This window comes from Lepus europaeus, chromosome 20, assembly GCF_033115175.1.
Source record: "Lepus europaeus isolate LE1 chromosome 20, mLepTim1.pri, whole genome shotgun sequence".
Classification (NCBI taxonomy): Eukaryota; Metazoa; Chordata; class Mammalia; order Lagomorpha; family Leporidae; genus Lepus; species Lepus europaeus.
This window is the reverse complement of record NC_084846.1, coordinates 32,620,294-32,637,288: the sequence shown is the minus strand read 5'-3', so window position 1 is coordinate 32,637,288 and position 16,995 is coordinate 32,620,294. Positions and strand designations below refer to the sequence as shown.

The following is a 16,995-nucleotide window of genomic DNA, read 5'->3' as shown; positions in this document are numbered from 1 at the left end:
ATAATTAGGCTCACTTGTATATGTTGGTTTCAATTTTAAAATTTGCCTTTTTTCATTCTTTTAAATTTATAGCAATTTCTAAACTATATATCAACCAATAATATATTGAGCGCACGGGGTATTAGTAATATAACGATGAACAAAATTAAAAAAATCCTGCCTTCATACATTCAAAAAAGGTTGACAGTGAAAAATAAAATAAAAATATAGTATGTAGTGTGACGTCAGGCAATGATGATTGTCAAAAGAAAGATAAAGCAGGGCAAGAACTGGAGAGCGAGGAAGGTGTGATTTTTGGATGAGATCGTTTCGGACATGGAGCCTTTGTGTTCGGAGCTGAGATGGAACAGGCAGGTGAATTCTGTGGAGCCCTGCTGCCCACGGTGGGCTGTGTACCGTATACCATGTGTGAGGGAAACCAGTGAAGGATGCAGCATTCACTGGGAGAGTTAGGGTTGAATTAGATGGACTGACTGTCACGAGGCATTGAGCACGTGTTAGGAATTCAGTGATCAATAACACATTGAAGGCCTAATACTTACAAACAGAATGAAGTAACTACAAAGATGAATTGCACAGGAAAGGTGCAGATAGCTAAGTGACAATATGGGACCCCCGGGAAAGACCACCCAGAGTGGGTAACAGGTCAGCTGCAGTTTTAAGGATAAACAGGGGTGTATTAGTCATACCTTGCCATCAGGACATTGTCTCATTCACTGGGCTTTGTAATTCTGTGGTTTCAGTCTCAAGTAAATTCTTTTGACCTGGTGCCCCTTTTCTTCCACCCCATGCTAGAGCAGACATAGTCCACAAGATCGATTTCTCTTTCTCAGTAATTCCATCCATACTCCTGAATCTCCTATGATCCACTTGGACCCCGTTCCTGTCCGAAGTGCGGGCAGGAGGATGAAGCATACAAAGTGGCCTGAAACAGTGGTGCCCGAGGCCTCCCCCAGTGTCCTGGGACTGGAAGGATCACAGTGCTCCCCACCCCCCGGATGCACAAGGCCTGAGAGTGAGAGGCTGAGTGATTTCCAGAGGGAGAGCCGAGGGCTGACACCAGAGGAAGGCCTGGAAGGAGGCTGGGAGGACATATCCAAATGTCCACTCGAAGGGAGTGAACAAGAACACGAGCCTCCGTTTTTCTCAAGGGAAAAGCTGGATAATGGCCTAGGAACTTCCTTTCTTTAAGCTTGCTTGCTTCTCCTCCTCCTTGGAAAGGCTATTCCAGCTGTTTAGCAGACGACACTTTAGGTTCTTCTAAAGCCAGTCAGTTACCCACTTAGGATAATGTGGAACCTCTGTCCATGATCCACTGCTGTTCCATGTCTTCCAAGCGATTTTAGGGGCAGGCAGTGACATTCATGTCATTTGATAGCAACCCTGGAAAATGCCAAGTCTCCACCTTGAAACAAAGAGAGATCTGCTTAGTGTGTAATTTCATGTCTTGCAAATAGTGTGAGGGTATTGTTAACTGTGACGCTGAACTTTTAGCAAAGATGCAAAAGTGCCTGTTGGTTTTGTACATGTAATTTGCAAATGCATAAAGCAAAGGAATTTTTCTGTTTGCAGTCCTTGCTGCTGGGATGGATGCTTTTCAGGAAACGTGTGCCTCACAGGAGGTGCAGGAGCATGTGAGTGCAGGAGGCAAGGCCTGTGGAAAGACGCAGTTGTCGGGAGCATAACCTTCCTCAGAGTGCGGTGCACTGATTCTGGGGACATTGCTTTGCTTAAGGAAGGACACTGGGTAATGATGCCTTGATGGTGTCTTACTACTACAATGTGGTATTTCCCCAGCCTGGGTTATTCCAACTCATTGTCTTCTATTTTAAGGCCAGAAGAAGAATGAAAAAGTGGAAGGAGTTCTGGATTAATAATTAGGAGATCTGGGATCACACTGGATAATTCTAGGAAAACCTTTTTAAATTTTTTGATTAATTTATTTGAGAGAGAGTGAGCTTTCTCACTAGTTCACTCCCCAGGTGCCTGTATTGGCTGGGACTGGAGGTCAAGCTGTAGCTGGGAGCTGGGGGCTCAATCTGGGTCTTCCACATGGTGGCAGGGACTTGAGCTGTCACCTGTTGTGTCCCAGGGTGTGCTTTAGCAGGAAGCTGGAGTCGGGCCAGAGGCCGCTATTGAGCCCAAGTGTTTCTGTATGAGACACTGGCATTCTAATCACTAGGCTAATGCGTGCTCCCTCTAGGAAACTCTCTTAGCTTCCCTGGGCCTCTGTTTTAATCTTAGAAACAGAGGAGTCAGTTTTTAAATGAGATCAAGTCCAGGGCAGTTCCCTAGGCTTGCTCGTAAAGCATCTAAAAGTAATTGCACTTTTAACACAAGACCAACCCGCCCTCCCTCTTTCCACCACCACCACTGCTGGGAAAAAAGTGTTTATAAATATTTCAAGAAAGTTCCTTTCCCTCTGAACTTAATTTCCTCACACTCTTAGGCAGGCTGAGCAAACTGCTGCTCAATTATAGAATGCTCCTTGAAATATAAAAGCATAGATTCAGAAATGATTTACTGGCCGGCGCCGTCGCTCAACAGGCTAATCCTCCGCCTTGCGGTGCCGGCACACCGGGTTCTAGTCCCGGTCAGGGCACCAATCCTGTCCCGGTTGCCCCTCTTCCAGGCCAGCTCTCTGCTGTGGCCCAGGAGTGCAGTGGAGGATGGCCCAAGTGCTTGGGCTCTGCACCCCATGGGAGACCAGGAGAAGCACCTGGCTCCTGCCATCGGAACAGCGTGGTGCGCCGGCCGCAGCGCGCTACCGCGGCAGCCATTGGAGGGTGAACCAACGGCAAAAGGAAGACCTTTCTCTCTGTCTCTCTCTCTCACTGTCCACTCTGCCTGTCAAAAAAAAAAAAAAAAAAAAAAAAAAAGAAATGGTTTACTGATTTTCTGTGCAAAACCCTTGGACCTAAATATCCTTCACGTTTGTGTGCTTTGAATGAGGGTAGCCTGATGTTCAAAGAGTCTGGAGCAGCTGTTCAGAGCCCTGATGTTGGTACGAGAGAGTCTGGAAATAATAATAGTACCTACTGCGGAGCATTGTTTTGTGTGTTTAATTAGCTAATCCTCCTCAAATATTTAGCATAGTGGTGGGCTGTGATGAGCACCCAACACGTTACAGTGACTGCTGTTGCTCTCCATGCGGAAAGGCTGGATGAATACATTTTGCCTCCAAAGCACGTGGCCTGATGCATGTAGACAGAAGCTGCAGCGTTAATCAAAGCTGTGTTCACTTGTCGCTGGAATGTGGCATTGTTTCCTCTTCTGTGGCTATGTTTTTTTTTTTTTTAAAGATTTATTTATGTGAAAGGCAGAGTCAGAGAGAGAGAGAGAGAGAGAATGAATGAGAATATGTTCCATCTTGCTAGATCACTTCTCACCATGGTCAGGGCTGATCCAGGCCAAAGATGTGTGCTTCGTCTGGGTCTCCCACATGGCTGGCAGGAGCCTAAACACTTGGGCCATGATCCATTGCTTTTCCCAGGCCATTATCAGGCAGCTGATTGGAAGTGGAGCAGCTGGGACATGAACCAGCACCCATATGAGATGCTGGCATCATAGGCGGTGACTGTACCCACTATGCCAGATTGATGGCCCCTGTGGCCATGATTTTGAAATCATTTTTAAAAGGAATAGTTCACTTTGCCTGAAAGATAAAGATGAAGCTTCAAGGTCTATATTAGACGATTGGTTTTAAATTTTATTTGTTTGAGAGGTGAGAAAGAGAGCAGGAGCTCCGGTCTGCTGGTTTACACCCTAAATGCCCACAGTGACTGGGGCCTGGCTGGGGCCAGAGCAGGGAGCTGAGAACTCGACCCAGATCTCCCACATGAGTGATAGGAACGCAATCACTTTGAACCATCAGTGCTGCCTCCCAGGGTCAGGTCTGCCTTGGCAGGAAGTCAGGAGCCAGAGCCGGGGATTGAACCCAGTCATTCCGATGCGGAACATGAGTGTCTTAAACACTAGGCTGAATGCCTGCTCCTGTTTGTTTGCTTTTTTGACAGATAGTAGCAAAGGATGTCAGGATCCACCCCAGGCTCCTTGACCCTGTCCTGTGGACCCCTGTGTCATTACAGCAGAGGGAGTAGTGTGGGCCTGTGGCTGTCTGCCTGAGCTCCTGCCTTCTCTCCATGTCTGCCCAGAGCACCAACTGGAATTAATTTTGTGTAAAGAGAGACAAATGTGTCTGTAAATCACTCTCCTTGAGGCATGAAGAACATGTGCTTCAAAAAGAGAAGCGAGCTGCGTTCAGCTGCCATAATTAGCTCTTTGTTGGTGTTAGCCTTTCCAAGGGAGTGGCCGCTCCTGAGATTGCACTTGCTCTCTAGGCACAGGCGTTAGACCTCTCTCAAGTATCCACAGCCCTGCTAGATGGCAGGCAGGTGACTGGCAAGGTGGAGGGAACTGTCTATTGTTCTCTGAGCTTGTGGCTTCTTGTTCCTCTCCAGGGTAAGATCCAGCACTCGGGGTGATTGTGGCAGTGGATGGATGTGGCTAAAACTGGGCATCTCACCTCAATCAGCAGAAAGCGGCAGACTCCATAGGCGGTTATGCAACTGTGGCTAATTTAAGAGCCAGATACGACAAAACTCTGAAGCAATTTAAAAATTAGTTAATGAGTTTAGTGGGAAAAGGTATTTTCATCTGCTGGGTGAAATCCTGTTTGGAGCGCAGTGTTGGACAGCCCTGTTGAAGCCATCATGTTCCTTTGGGTGGAGGTGGTGAGAGCTTTGCTTGTTTAATCTGTTTTAGACAGTACTAAGCACAGTGTTCACTGAGTGTCTTAGAGTAGCCTTGTGCATGGGCTGTTGCTAGACCAAGTAAAAATATCAATGATATTGCCATCTCACATCTTTCCTTTTCATTGTTCTTTTCCCCCCTATACTAAGTTCCAGGCTTTGCAAACTCCCTTTCCTGTTCTGTTGTTTTCCAGATCCACTGTATGGTCAACCTGCCACCTTCAGCCTTCTTCTCCCAGGTTGTATTGTGCTCACCTTTGGGGTTCTTCCATCTCCATCATAATTGTTCTGTTTCTCTCCCCAGTTCTGATTTGTCACCAGCTCACTGGCTCTTAGAAAGGACTTGATCAATTAAACCCGTGGGAAGGTGTTTGTAACAGGAGACTTTGGAGAACCCTTGTGCAAGTAGAGAAGTGACATCTAAGGTAGGGAGTGGGAACTCTCCTAGCAGTAGGACTGCAATCATTTTGTGTAGATCTGCACCATTACCCTGTTAGTTCAGGCTTGAGATCATTGAATTTGATGGCTAGAAGGGAGCCTTCAAGAATGTCTAATTCATATGTAATTGAGAATGAGTCATATGGCAGGCATTATGCTAAGCTCAGTTTCATGCATTCCCTTGTTTGATCTTCATAGTCACCCTATGAATTAGGTGCTGTTATCACTATCCACATTTTGCAAGTGAGATCACTGAAGCTTAGAGAAGTTATGGCTCAACACAATCGCTCAGCCAGAAAGTGGAGGAGCCAGAATTAGAACTTCTGTTAGTGAACTTTGCGTTACTCTGGTGAAACACTTGAGTCAGGCTAACTTTATACAGGGAAGAAGTTCATTTTGGCCCATGGTTCTGGAGGTTCACAATCCACCATCGGTCAGGTCCCATTGGTATGTCTTCCAGTGATGATATTGCTGTGTCCCAAGAACATCGTGTGGCAAGAGGGAGTCCACATCTGTCTACGTGTCTCCTTGTGGAGCCACCGGGAGTCAATCATGACAATCAATCCATCCTAACCACCTAACCCAGTCTAATCACCTTCCATGATTAGATAAAACTTCTATCCTTTTAATACCATTAACTTATGACTTTGGGGCTTACACTCCTGCATGAGTTCAGGGAGCAGATCGTATTCAAACCAAAGCGGAGCCTAAGCAGCCGACTCCAGAGCCTGAAGGCCGCAGTGAAGGAGTTAGCTGAGGGTTGTAACCCTGCCTGCAGAGATCTCTGGAGCTGAGTACGCGCTCCTTGAAACTGCATTGTCGTCAGTCCCTGCCTCTTCTCATAGCACAGACCCGTTTCCCATAAAAGGAATCAAGTATCATCCTCTTCCATTATTCTTGCAGAATCTCTGGGTTATCAACCTTAGACAAACACAAAGGAAGCTCCCTGGCTTCTAGAATATCTGTGTCTTTCTGTCCCAGACTTAGTTTTTATCATAAAGACTTGGCTTTGATGATAAAGTTTTATAGAGTAAGTAGAAGTTTCAAGTGATATAACGATTTGAATTCCTTGGAATGCAATTATTTTTCGAGGCTTGGAACCTGCTGAATTTTATTAGATCACAATCAAGCTGTTTTAACTCTTGAGCCCATAATGAGTGTCTATTTTTGGTTATGTTCATCTGTACTTGCCAATATTTTGTTTTAGAATTGAAAACGAATTTGTGACTACTTAATAAGTTTAATATTACAAAAATCAAGGCTTATGCTGCAATCCAAAGAACTGAACAGGGGCATATGGAAATGTTTGCAAGTTGGGTCTCTGGCTCTTGGGTTGTGTTTCCAAATCAAAGCAATAAGTATTTATGGATTCTCTAGTTGCATAGGAAAGAATAGGAGTAGATGAGAAGTCATTATAAGCTTTGTCTGAAGGGAGCTACCATGCTGGACCAAGCAACCCAGAGACATAAGCGGTGCTTGATCAAATGAGATGTCCAGGTTGGGGACAGGAAATGCTAAGTTGAACCCATTATGCAGCTTCAACCTTATGAATTCTATCTACAGTGAGCAAACAAAGGACTTCGTTCGTTGACTGTGACCCAGTGGGTTCATACTCCTTATTTAAAAGTCAAATTAGCTGCAGTCTGGCTTTGAGACAAAGGGGTTTATTCATCTAATTGAGTCACCTGGCTTCAAACTGGGTTTCTCCAAGTTGTCACTGAGGTCAGATTAAGTGGGCTAAGGGTACATTTGTTCATCTCTGCCTGTCACAAATAGATTTTTTTTAAACAGAAGCATCCTCTCGGTGCTAAAGACAAATATATCATTTGGAAGGCAGCACATACCTTTGTCTGAGTTTATGTGACTACAGGTTGGCTACAGATCAAAACACATTTGCTTTGTGTCTGTGCCTGTACAGTTTGCAAGTTTCATTTTAAGCTCATATTTAAGAGAAGTAGATGCTTTGATAAAGTCCTATTCTTGTTAGAAGCCTTTAAAAAAATACACCACAGCAATGTGGTCTTGAAATTAGATGACACATGGTCTAGAAATGTCTAGGAAATTGTAGCGATTACCACAACACGGCTTTCCTCATTCATTACTTTTCTCAACTGACCGTTTTAAGACCACACATTTCTCCTCAGAGAAACTAATGGTATCGAGGAAGTGAGACCCAAGGCTGGAAGAATCCAGCTCACCCTAGTCTAATCCTGTCCTCTTCCGTGCTTGCTGGTGTTTCACTGCGTTACACTAAGGATTTTCACCAGCATGGGGTACCTGCCTTGAGTGTGCAGCGTGTGCATGAAGTTCCCCTCCAGGCTCTCAGCTTCTCTTACTCCTTCCATTCTGGCTCTAGCAAGGTGCTTGCATGGAGAGCTGAAGGCCAAGGATGGGTAAGACTCTTTCCCAAAGGGTAGCCCACCTTGTTTCCTCCTGGAGACGTGGAGGAGTGGCCACCAGGCCAGCGGTGGGTCTTTCAAAGAGGCATCATTTTAGCCAAATGGCTGCCGAGTAGGACAGAGCAGGGCAAGGGGCTAAGAGTGACCTGCAGGGCCTCCATCTGCCATTCCTGAAATGGACAACCCCCCTTTCTGCCACGCAGAGGCTGGGGAGTAAGGCCTGCGATTGGGCAAACTTTGTTAGGTGCATCTTATTTCAGAAGTTGTTGCTCATTTTGCTAGTAAAGTTCTGAATGTTTTATTCTTTGTGAAGTGTTCCTAGAAGCAAGGAGGAGAATCGGTATAATTGCCTTGACTTTTTTTCTATTAAACTTCAGTAAGAAATGTAGCCCACTGAGAGTAGTTTAAACAATAGTAACTATGAACATATGTGAAATTTCTGTAGGAGGACATTGTTTCCATTATAATATTATTCTCTGACACTTTTTTTTTTCTTTCTGGAGGAGCTGATTGAAGCTTGATTTTTAGATAGGAAATATTTTTTCTTAAAAGTAACCGGAGGGCAGTGGTACAGTACGTTGACTGTGACTGTTGAAACATGTACGAAGGGAGAAATGCACACGGAGTACACAATTACAAGTTCCTTTAAGTCCAGTTTCTTGTGTTTTTACACATCTGGATAATTAAGCAAGCATTACATTCTCTCTAGGCTATTTTTACAAGCACAATGTGCTTCTCACGTGATTTCCATTAGGCCATTCCAAACATCATTTACGAACTCAGAAAGATTGCACACCAGGATTCAGATATTCTCTCTCTCTCTCTCTCTCTCTCTTTTCTTTTCTCTTTCTGTCTCTCTCTCATGGGGGAAATAAGGCTTGAGAGCTGAATTCCGAGATCCTTCTGTTGTAGGAAGAGAACTGGAGGTTTATTACTTCTTTAAGCTCCAGCAAATACAAGCATGTGCAAACATACCCTAATATCTCTAGGCCTTCATGTTGGAGGTGAGTTCAACTTATGGTCACCATGGGAAAAATTAACCAAACAAGAACAGTGCTAGAATTTGCAGCTTGAAGTGCCTTTAAATATAAGAAAGTCATCATAAGAGGAGTCTAAAATCCAGATGTGTGAATTGCTAAGCTAGTGGGATTTGTTATGTTAGATGTGTATGTTTATCTGGCTGAGTGCCTCATAGGGAAAGTCGTGGCCGAATCCTAAAATAATATGTGTTCAGAGAGTTTCTGGATGTGTTTTCCCTCTTTTCTTTTATAATGGCTTTGATGTTGCTCTGAGCTTTTATGAGGCCAGAGTCTGATCTGATGTTGGGAGGTTGGGGTTAACTCACAGACTTCAGGGCAGCATTGACCAGCTGCTGCCCACATTGGGGAGTGCACTTGGGAGGTCAGAGCAGCCCTGATTCTGAGAGCTCTGGCTGGTGTTGCTGTTGCTGTCAATATGGGAAGAACCTGGAATAAAAGGAGCAAGAGTTCATAAAAGTCACAGGATCATAATTAAAAGCTAAGGGGCCATCTAATCCATTTCCAATCCATAGGGAAATCACACCTAAATTCTTCCCCCACTGAGAGACAATCTATGTAAAAAAAAAATACATAGGAAAGGAAAAACTAGATGAAATAAAACATACTTGATTTATTGTCTGGTATTTTTTTTTAAGTAAGTTGGATGGTCAAAGAAATAATTAAGTTGAGAAAGAAATGTTGCAAGAAAAAATAAGTTTGATTTTGTAAAACGAAAAGGAATATAGAAATATGTCTCAACAAGGAGAGTGAAAATAATTGAAATTTCATTATAATGTTTCAGTGTCTGTTTTCCATAAAATAATCCTATAATTGTCTACTGAGTGAGAGTTTGAGTCACTCAACCAAAGGGATGATTAATGCAAAAGGCAATGAGGGATTTGTCACACTGACACTAAGCAAGGAAGTGTATGATAGTCATTAGGAAGCATAAAATGAGATAAACATTATCACTGCTAGCTTAGCAGACGTGGACTGAATATTGAATAATCTGGCTTTAGATGTGATTCTGGAACTACCCATCTCATTGTCTTGTTTTCACAAATGGTCAGCTTAGCAAACGTGGTGTGGACAAGTGCAAGCTTTAGTTCCAGCTTCATGTATACCCCAGGACGGTTGACTGAAATGTTTGATATGAGAATTGGGCGCTGTGGAGGCAGTCAGGCCTGGATAGAATTCCAGCTGGGGACAGACCCTTGTTTTCTTCATTGTAACGTAGAGGAAAACAGTGTCTCCCCTTAAGTTCACTCAGATTAAAGGATGTGAAATAGCCGAGTTTATAGAGATGCTCAAATTGAGAGGGTTTTTTTTCTTAATTTCCTGCCTGGATATATCCCAGGTACACATGATGGTCACAAGAGAAAGGTACCATAAAAATGCACATGTTTTTGGCTAAGTTTTTTCTCATCAGCTTATAGAGCAATTTAAAGTACATGGCCTTCCATCTCAGATTCAACAGAGGTGTTTTATTGCCAGGTCTTAAAGCAAGATGACTTGAATGATTATATCACTGGAAGACATACTTTTTAGTATTTGTACTGATTTCCTGTAGAGAAGAAATATTTAGAAGTGATGCCAAAGAACTCGTTCCTTTGCCAAGTTTTTTTTTTTTTTTAATTTCATTTATTTTAAAGCCAGAGTGAATGAGTGAGAGAGAGGGCCAGAGAAAGAGAGATCCATCTTCCATTTACTGGTTCACTCCCCAAATGTCTATAAAAGCTAGGGCTGGGCCAGCCAGGATGAAGCCAAGAACCTGAAATTCCATCTAGGTTTCACATATGTGGTAGTGACCCAAGTCCTTGGGTCATCATCTCCTAAATTCCCAGATGCAGTAGCAGGAAGCTGGATCAGAAGCAGAGGAGCTGGGACTCCAGCTGACCCTCTGATATGGGATAAGGGTGTCCTGGAAAAGCTGAACTCACTGCACCACCTTTGAGTATGTTTTCTGCTGGGCAGTAGGGCATTGTGGGAATAATAATCCATGAAATGGAAATGTTGCTGTATCATGTCTGAGTCAACATTTCCATAATGTATTTTTTAGAAAGTGTGAACTTTATGACAGCAAATTTTGGTCTTTATTCATTCTTCTGTCTCTTCCAATATCTAGCCGTAATGCCTTTGACAGAAGAGTTGGCCAATAAGCCTATAAGTTGTTGAATAAACCCTAAAATAATAAAACATCTTTACCCAGGAAATGGTTACTCGAGAATATGTGCTTTTTTGTCATCTTACAGAAATTTGATTTGATGAATGTTCACTTATTGTCAGTAACAAGACAGTGCAGCACAGTTATGCAATAAATCCGATTTCAGACATAGAAACACGTTCTTATATTGCCACAAGGAAGCTAAAATGTACTCCTGAGTCTGAATGGATAAATTGTTTTGATTCAGTGCCTTTCCTAAGTGATTATTACTGCACAAGAGAGCTGCGTCCATGAAAAGATCTTGTCTAAATTATATTTTTATCATAACTTCGAAAGAATTTAGATGATGGAGGGTGCCATACAAGGTAGAACTCTTTTTTTTTTTTTTTTTTTTTTTGAGATACAGAGGCAGAGACAGATAGAGGCATATAGAAAACTCCATCCGCTGGTTCACTCCCCAAATGCTCACAGTGGTGGGGCTGAGCCAGGGCAAAGCTGGAGCTTGGCACTCAGTCCAGGTCTCCCACGTGAGTGTCAAGGACCTGACTGCTGCCTCCCAGGGTGTGCATTAGCAGGAAGCTGGAATCCGGAGTGGAGCTGGGACTTGAACCTAGGTGCTTCCCTAGACCAAACGCCTGTCTGTATTGTTATTTTGATGAGCTTCAGTGTGTAGCATTGTACTAGCATGGATTTGTGATGGTTTGTTCCAACTGTGTCCTTCTCAGTCTTACGCAGGGAAGTATGTGCCAGCCATCGCGTACTACATCCACACTCTCAACCCCATGAGGGTGTCCAAGTTCAACCTGAAAGGAATCGCACTTGGAGATGCATATTGTGATCCTGAATCAGTACGTGTTTTGATTTTTCTTTCCATATTGTTCTGTATGGAAACTAAGTGCCCCTTAATCAGATGGAAGGCTCTTCTCTGAGGCCTACCTTGAGAAAGGGAAACACTAGTTGAATTTATGACTTAAATCTTCTAGCTTTAAGTCAGTGCTTTAACATGTCAACTTATTATGTCAGCCCATGTTGGCATTTAGTGCAAGTATGTGCATGTGTGTGTTAGGTTTTGTGAGATGTGTGTATGCGTTGTGTTTGTGTGCCTGTAATTGCCTTACACAGCTGATGCCAACACAAGAGTGACAATTAAAGAGGGTGACTCCATCAAGCAAATGGGCTCCCATCACTTCTGCCCTGCTCTGGGTCTGCGGCTCTGACGTGCGTCTCTTTTGTCCTCAGATTATAGGGGGCTATGCAGCATTCCTGTACCAAATCGGCATGCTGGATGAGAAGCAGAGAAAGCACTTCCAGAAGGAGTGTGATGAGTGCATAAAACACATCAAGAAGGGGAACTGGCTCCAGGCCTTTGAAGTGAGTTCTGGGGCCCTGTGTTACTCCTGAGCAATGAGAACCATCTGAGTTGAGGAGGGGGCGGCAGCAGCCCCAGGCAGCTGGGGGCAGTGCTTGTTAGAGGAGAGTGCGCTGCCCTGCCGTCTGAGAGGGGCGGGCTCAGGGCTCACAGCAACCACAGGAGCTGCCTGTGTTGCACACCTGAGATGGTCTCGCAGTTTACCTGTGACTTTCGTCAGCTGTTTCAGTGTCTTGGGATGCTGCTTGGCACCTAGAGGCCTCCCCATCCTATGGCGGTCTGAGGAAAGGCACCCAAGGATGTACGCATGTGTGCTTCCACGCGCACTCTCAGCCGTCTACGGGGGCATAGCCACGCACAGGGTTTCCGCTGGAGAAGTGACTGCAGTGTTTAACAAATGTCACGTGTTCCTGTGTGTCAGGAACAAAGATTACAAAGGGCAGTAATTTGAAACTTCTACAAAGGGCCAGTGGAATTTGTGGATATTGTTACAGTACTCCCCTAAAATTAAATTTGAGAATCTGATAATATGGTCAAGTTCTTCACCCTTTTGTTTTCTTCTTTGGTTATTTAAAGTGGAAGCATGCATTAAATATTATGATACAGGAAGCTGTTTTTTTTTCCTGCCAGTGCAAAGGCCATGTGTGAATAATCATTCTTAGGTTCTTTTTTTTCTTAAGGGTTTATTGATTTATTTGAAAGGCAGAGTTAGAAGGAGAAGCAGAGAGAGAAATCTTCCATGTACTGGTTCACTTCCTAAATGATGACAATGGCAGGGGGCTGGACCAGGCCAAAGCCAGGGGCCTGGGACATCATCTGAGTCTCCCATGTGGGTGGCAGGAGACCAAGCAATTGGGCCATCTTCTGCTGCCCTCTCAGGTACATTAGCAGGGAACTGGATTGGAAATGAAGCAGCTGGGAATCGAACCCATTCCCATATGGGATGCCAGCATTGCAGGTTGCAGCTTAACCCCCTATGCTGCAGTGCTGGCCCCCTTAGGTATTTTTGCCATGTTTATGTTTGACACATCATAAATGAGGCCAAGGTTGGATTTTGAGAACTGTAATCTGGCTGTTGTCATACACATTGTAGCAATACCCCTGGCATCTTTTTGTTATTGAGGCAGGAGTCTGATATTAACTATATTCTGGGCATTGCTGAGCGGTAGGTTCCTATCGAGACAGGAGACCTGCAAATCTGGGGAAAAGAAGGGGTGGCACAAATTTATCCTCCACTTCACAACAGGAGGCAGCCCCCCTCCCCCCGAAGTCTCCTAAGCCAGGGACTGCCCTTGCTCTGCGTTCTGACCGTGGCAAGCTGCGCAGGTGGATCAAGAGAGGGAAATCCAAGCTGTCCCGCAGGACACTCAGGAGCTGTCCTTTGTTGGTGCAGGGATAGCAGGTGTGGCTTCAAGATTTCTTGCGTAGTTGTAACCCAAAGGAAGAGAGATCTTGGAGACACGGAGAATCATGCTTCAACTTGCCATGACAGCACTTTCAAGACTGTTTTCAGGCTGTCTGCTGCAGTGGTCAGAAAAGGGGAAAAGAAATGAACTTTTAGAAATAATAGCAGGGGTGGCTGGTGCTGCAGCTCAATAGGCTAATCCTCCGCCTTGCGGCGCCGGCACCCCGGGTTCTAATCCCGGTCGGGGCACCGGATTCTGTCCCGGTTGCCCCTCTTCCAGGCCAGCTCTCTGCTGTGGCCTGGGAGTGCAGTGGAGGATGGCCCAAGTGCTTGGGCCCTGCACCCTCATGGGAGACCAGGAGAAGCACCTGGCTCCTGGCTTCGGATCAGCGCGGTGCGCCGGCCGCAGTGCGCTGGCAGCAGTGGCCATTGGAGGGTGAACCAACGGCAAAAGGAAGACCTTTCTCTCTGTCTCTCTCACTGTCCACTCCGCCTGCCAAAAAAAAAAAAAAGAAAAAGAAAAAGAAATAATAGCAGGGGCTGGTGCTGTGGCGCAATAGGTTAATCCTTCATCTGCAGCAGCGGCATCCCATATGGGCGCAGGTTCTAGTCCCAGCTGCTCCATTTCTGATCCAGCTCTCTGCTATGGCCTGGGAAAGCAGTAGAAGATGGGCCAAATCCTTGGGCCCCTGCACCCACGTGGGAGACCCGGAAAAAGCTCCTGCTCCTGGCTCCAGATGGGCCCAGCTCTAGCAGTTGTGGCTATTTGGGGAGTAAACCAGTGGAGGGAAGACCTCTTTCTCCCTCCCTCTATCTGTAACTCTACCTCTCAAATAAATAATAAATAAAATCTTAAAAAAAAAAAACACAGCAAATTGTATGTGATGTTAGACCTGCTTGCAAGAGAGACATTTGATATGTCTTTAAAGAAGCACAGGGGGATATTTGAGAGGCCCAGAGGCATTAGGAAAGCAGGGAGAAGACCGTGGCAGGTGCTGGAGTAAGCTGAGTGGTGGAAGTCCCAAGTATTCTGTGTCCTCAGAGATAAGAAGACGTGGCATAGGAGGCTATATAGTCCCAAACTACATTTGTCAAAAAAAAAAGCAAAAAGAACCTTTGAAGGTATGGAAGACCTATTTGACCATTGTCCCAGGGTCTTCCATGAAGAATGAAAACATAAAGGTGTTTGCTTGTCCAAGACAAGAAGACACATGGGACTCAGGGCAGTGAACTACTGGTGGTTGAAATGTATTTCAGTGAAGGCAATGGGAGACTCGAAGAAATTCTGAAAACAAGAGCATCCACTGTCATAATCTCCAGCCTAAATGATAAAGCCTGTTTGATGCTCTGATTCTTTAAAACGGTTTAGTTAATCAAAGACCAATAAGCCCAGTTGGAGGGGGCTCTAGAGGTAGATCATACACTACCCCTTTACACACACACAGATATGCACATGATCATGCACATGGACACACACACATGCACATAGCCAGATACACACAGGTACGTGGTCACACACACAGAAATGCACATAACACAGTGGACACACAGATGTGTACATGGACACCCAGAGATATGCATATAGTTGGGCACACAAACACATGGTCACACACATGGACACACACATGTACATGGACACACGCACACATGGACACACACACACATTTTACAGATGAGGCTGCAGGGGCCCAGGTGGGGTGCAGTGAATTTCCAGGCTCACAAAATTCTCCTTGGGAAACAAGTTTGGAGCAGAAATTGGATTTCCTGAGTCTTTTCCCCCTGTCCTTATCTGTTGTGCAGCAAATGAGTTTTAACTGTTTCTGAAAGCAAATCCCTCCGTAAAGGTTGACATCATTCCCCTCCCATTGGTGTTGAACATATTTCTAAAGATGAGCTCTGAGAGCGACATGTGCCTTCAGGACAACCGCTGGGCTGTCGCAGTCCTCTGGGTTCAGGGTTCACCATCAATGGTGGCTGTTCCTTTAGAAGCAGCCCCGTGTCATGCACAGCGTTCATAACCAGATGAGGGGACTCTGAGGACTGGTGGCATTGCGGAAGTATACTAACTGTCCCCGGCACCACCACCCCTTTCCCCGGTGATATTCTTTGCCATATGTGCTCCTTGATCCTGGACCAATGTTAACATAAATTCCTTCATGTTTGATGAAGAAACATAATGTAATTGAATAGCGAGGCCTTATGGTAAATCCAAAGCCTGGGCAGCAAGTACTGAGGGCCAGGATACAGTGCAGTCTGTCTGCTGGGGCAGCCGGTAAGGGTGTGGCTGAGTGTGCAGGCTGGGGCTCAGTCTCACCTCTGGCATTGTTAGGGGAACGTCCTTGGCAACTTCTGTGTGTCTCTGTAAAATTAGGGCAACACTGTCTTATAAGAAACCTAAGTTCATGTTTGATGGACTATTTTCAAAATCTGCTAAACTCATTTCTTTTTTTTTTTTTTTTAATATTTTTTTTTTAGATTTTTATTTTTGACAGGCAGAGTGGACAGTAGAGAGAGAGACAGAGAGAAAGGTCTTCCTTTGCCGTTGGTTCACCCTCCAATGGCCGCCGCGGTAGCGCGCTGTGGCCGGCGCACCGCGCTGATCCGATGGCAGGAACCAGGTGCTTCTCCTGGTCTCCCATGGGGTGCAGGGCCCAAGCACTTGGGCCATCCTCCACTGCACTCCCAGGCCACAGCAGAGAGCTGGCCTGGAAGAGGGGCAACCGGGACAGGATCGGTGCCCCGACCGGGACTAGAACCCGCTGTGCCGGCGCCGCAAGGCGGAGGATTAGCCTAGTGAGCCGCGGCGCCGGCCGCTAAACTCATTTCTTAAAACGTTTTCACAAGGACCTTGTCCTGCCCACTTACAACTTAATGTGTCAACAAACCCCCCATGTCCACACTCTGTTCTGCGATTCCTCCCTTCTGCCTCACCTCGCTTCTCCCAGACCTGGCTCTCCCCTGACGACACTGCAGTGGGCTGCAGGGCGGCTGTCCCCTGCCCACCTTCTTTGTGCTGCTAGGTTCACAGGAAGAGTAGATGGCCCCCTTGCTGCTTCCAGATTACAGTTCCTGCCACTGCCTCAAGCACGGGGCTTTGCTTTCCTGTTCTGGGCGGGGTGGGGGCAGGGGGTGGAGGGAGGGCTCCTACTGTAGTGTGCACCACGCCCTGGTTTCTCCTCCTTGTCCTCCAAATCGCTTAGCTCCTGACCCACTGTCGCTCTCCAGCATCACTCATGTCATCGTTGTTGATCACCACGCTGGTGACCACTTTAATACTTGTCTCTCAATGCCTCGGCGGCCTCTTGTACAATCTCGTCCTCCTTTGCTGCTCATTCTTGCTACCAAAAGCCCAAAACAAGACAGAAAACACAAACAAAACCACTCCAGCAGCCACTCCACAGCCTCACATTCAAACATCGTTCTCCAGCTACCACTGTGCGTCCTTCCAGG

At 45.6% G+C, this 16,995-nt stretch overlaps 1 protein-coding gene across 3 annotated transcripts in view; it reads left to right on the top strand.

Annotated features, from left to right (window-relative positions):
- CPVL (carboxypeptidase vitellogenic like) overlaps window positions 1–16,995 on the top strand; it is a 145,190-nt gene that overhangs the window by 56,354 nt on the left and 71,841 nt on the right. For all 3 annotated transcript variants that reach the window (XM_062178615.1, XM_062178614.1, XM_062178616.1), the window contains exons 8-9: window positions 11,497–11,619; window positions 12,011–12,142. In XM_062178615.1, coding sequence (XP_062034599.1) covers window positions 11,497–11,619; window positions 12,011–12,142 — 255 coding nt within the window. The remainder of the gene's footprint in view (window positions 1–11,496; window positions 11,620–12,010; window positions 12,143–16,995) is intronic.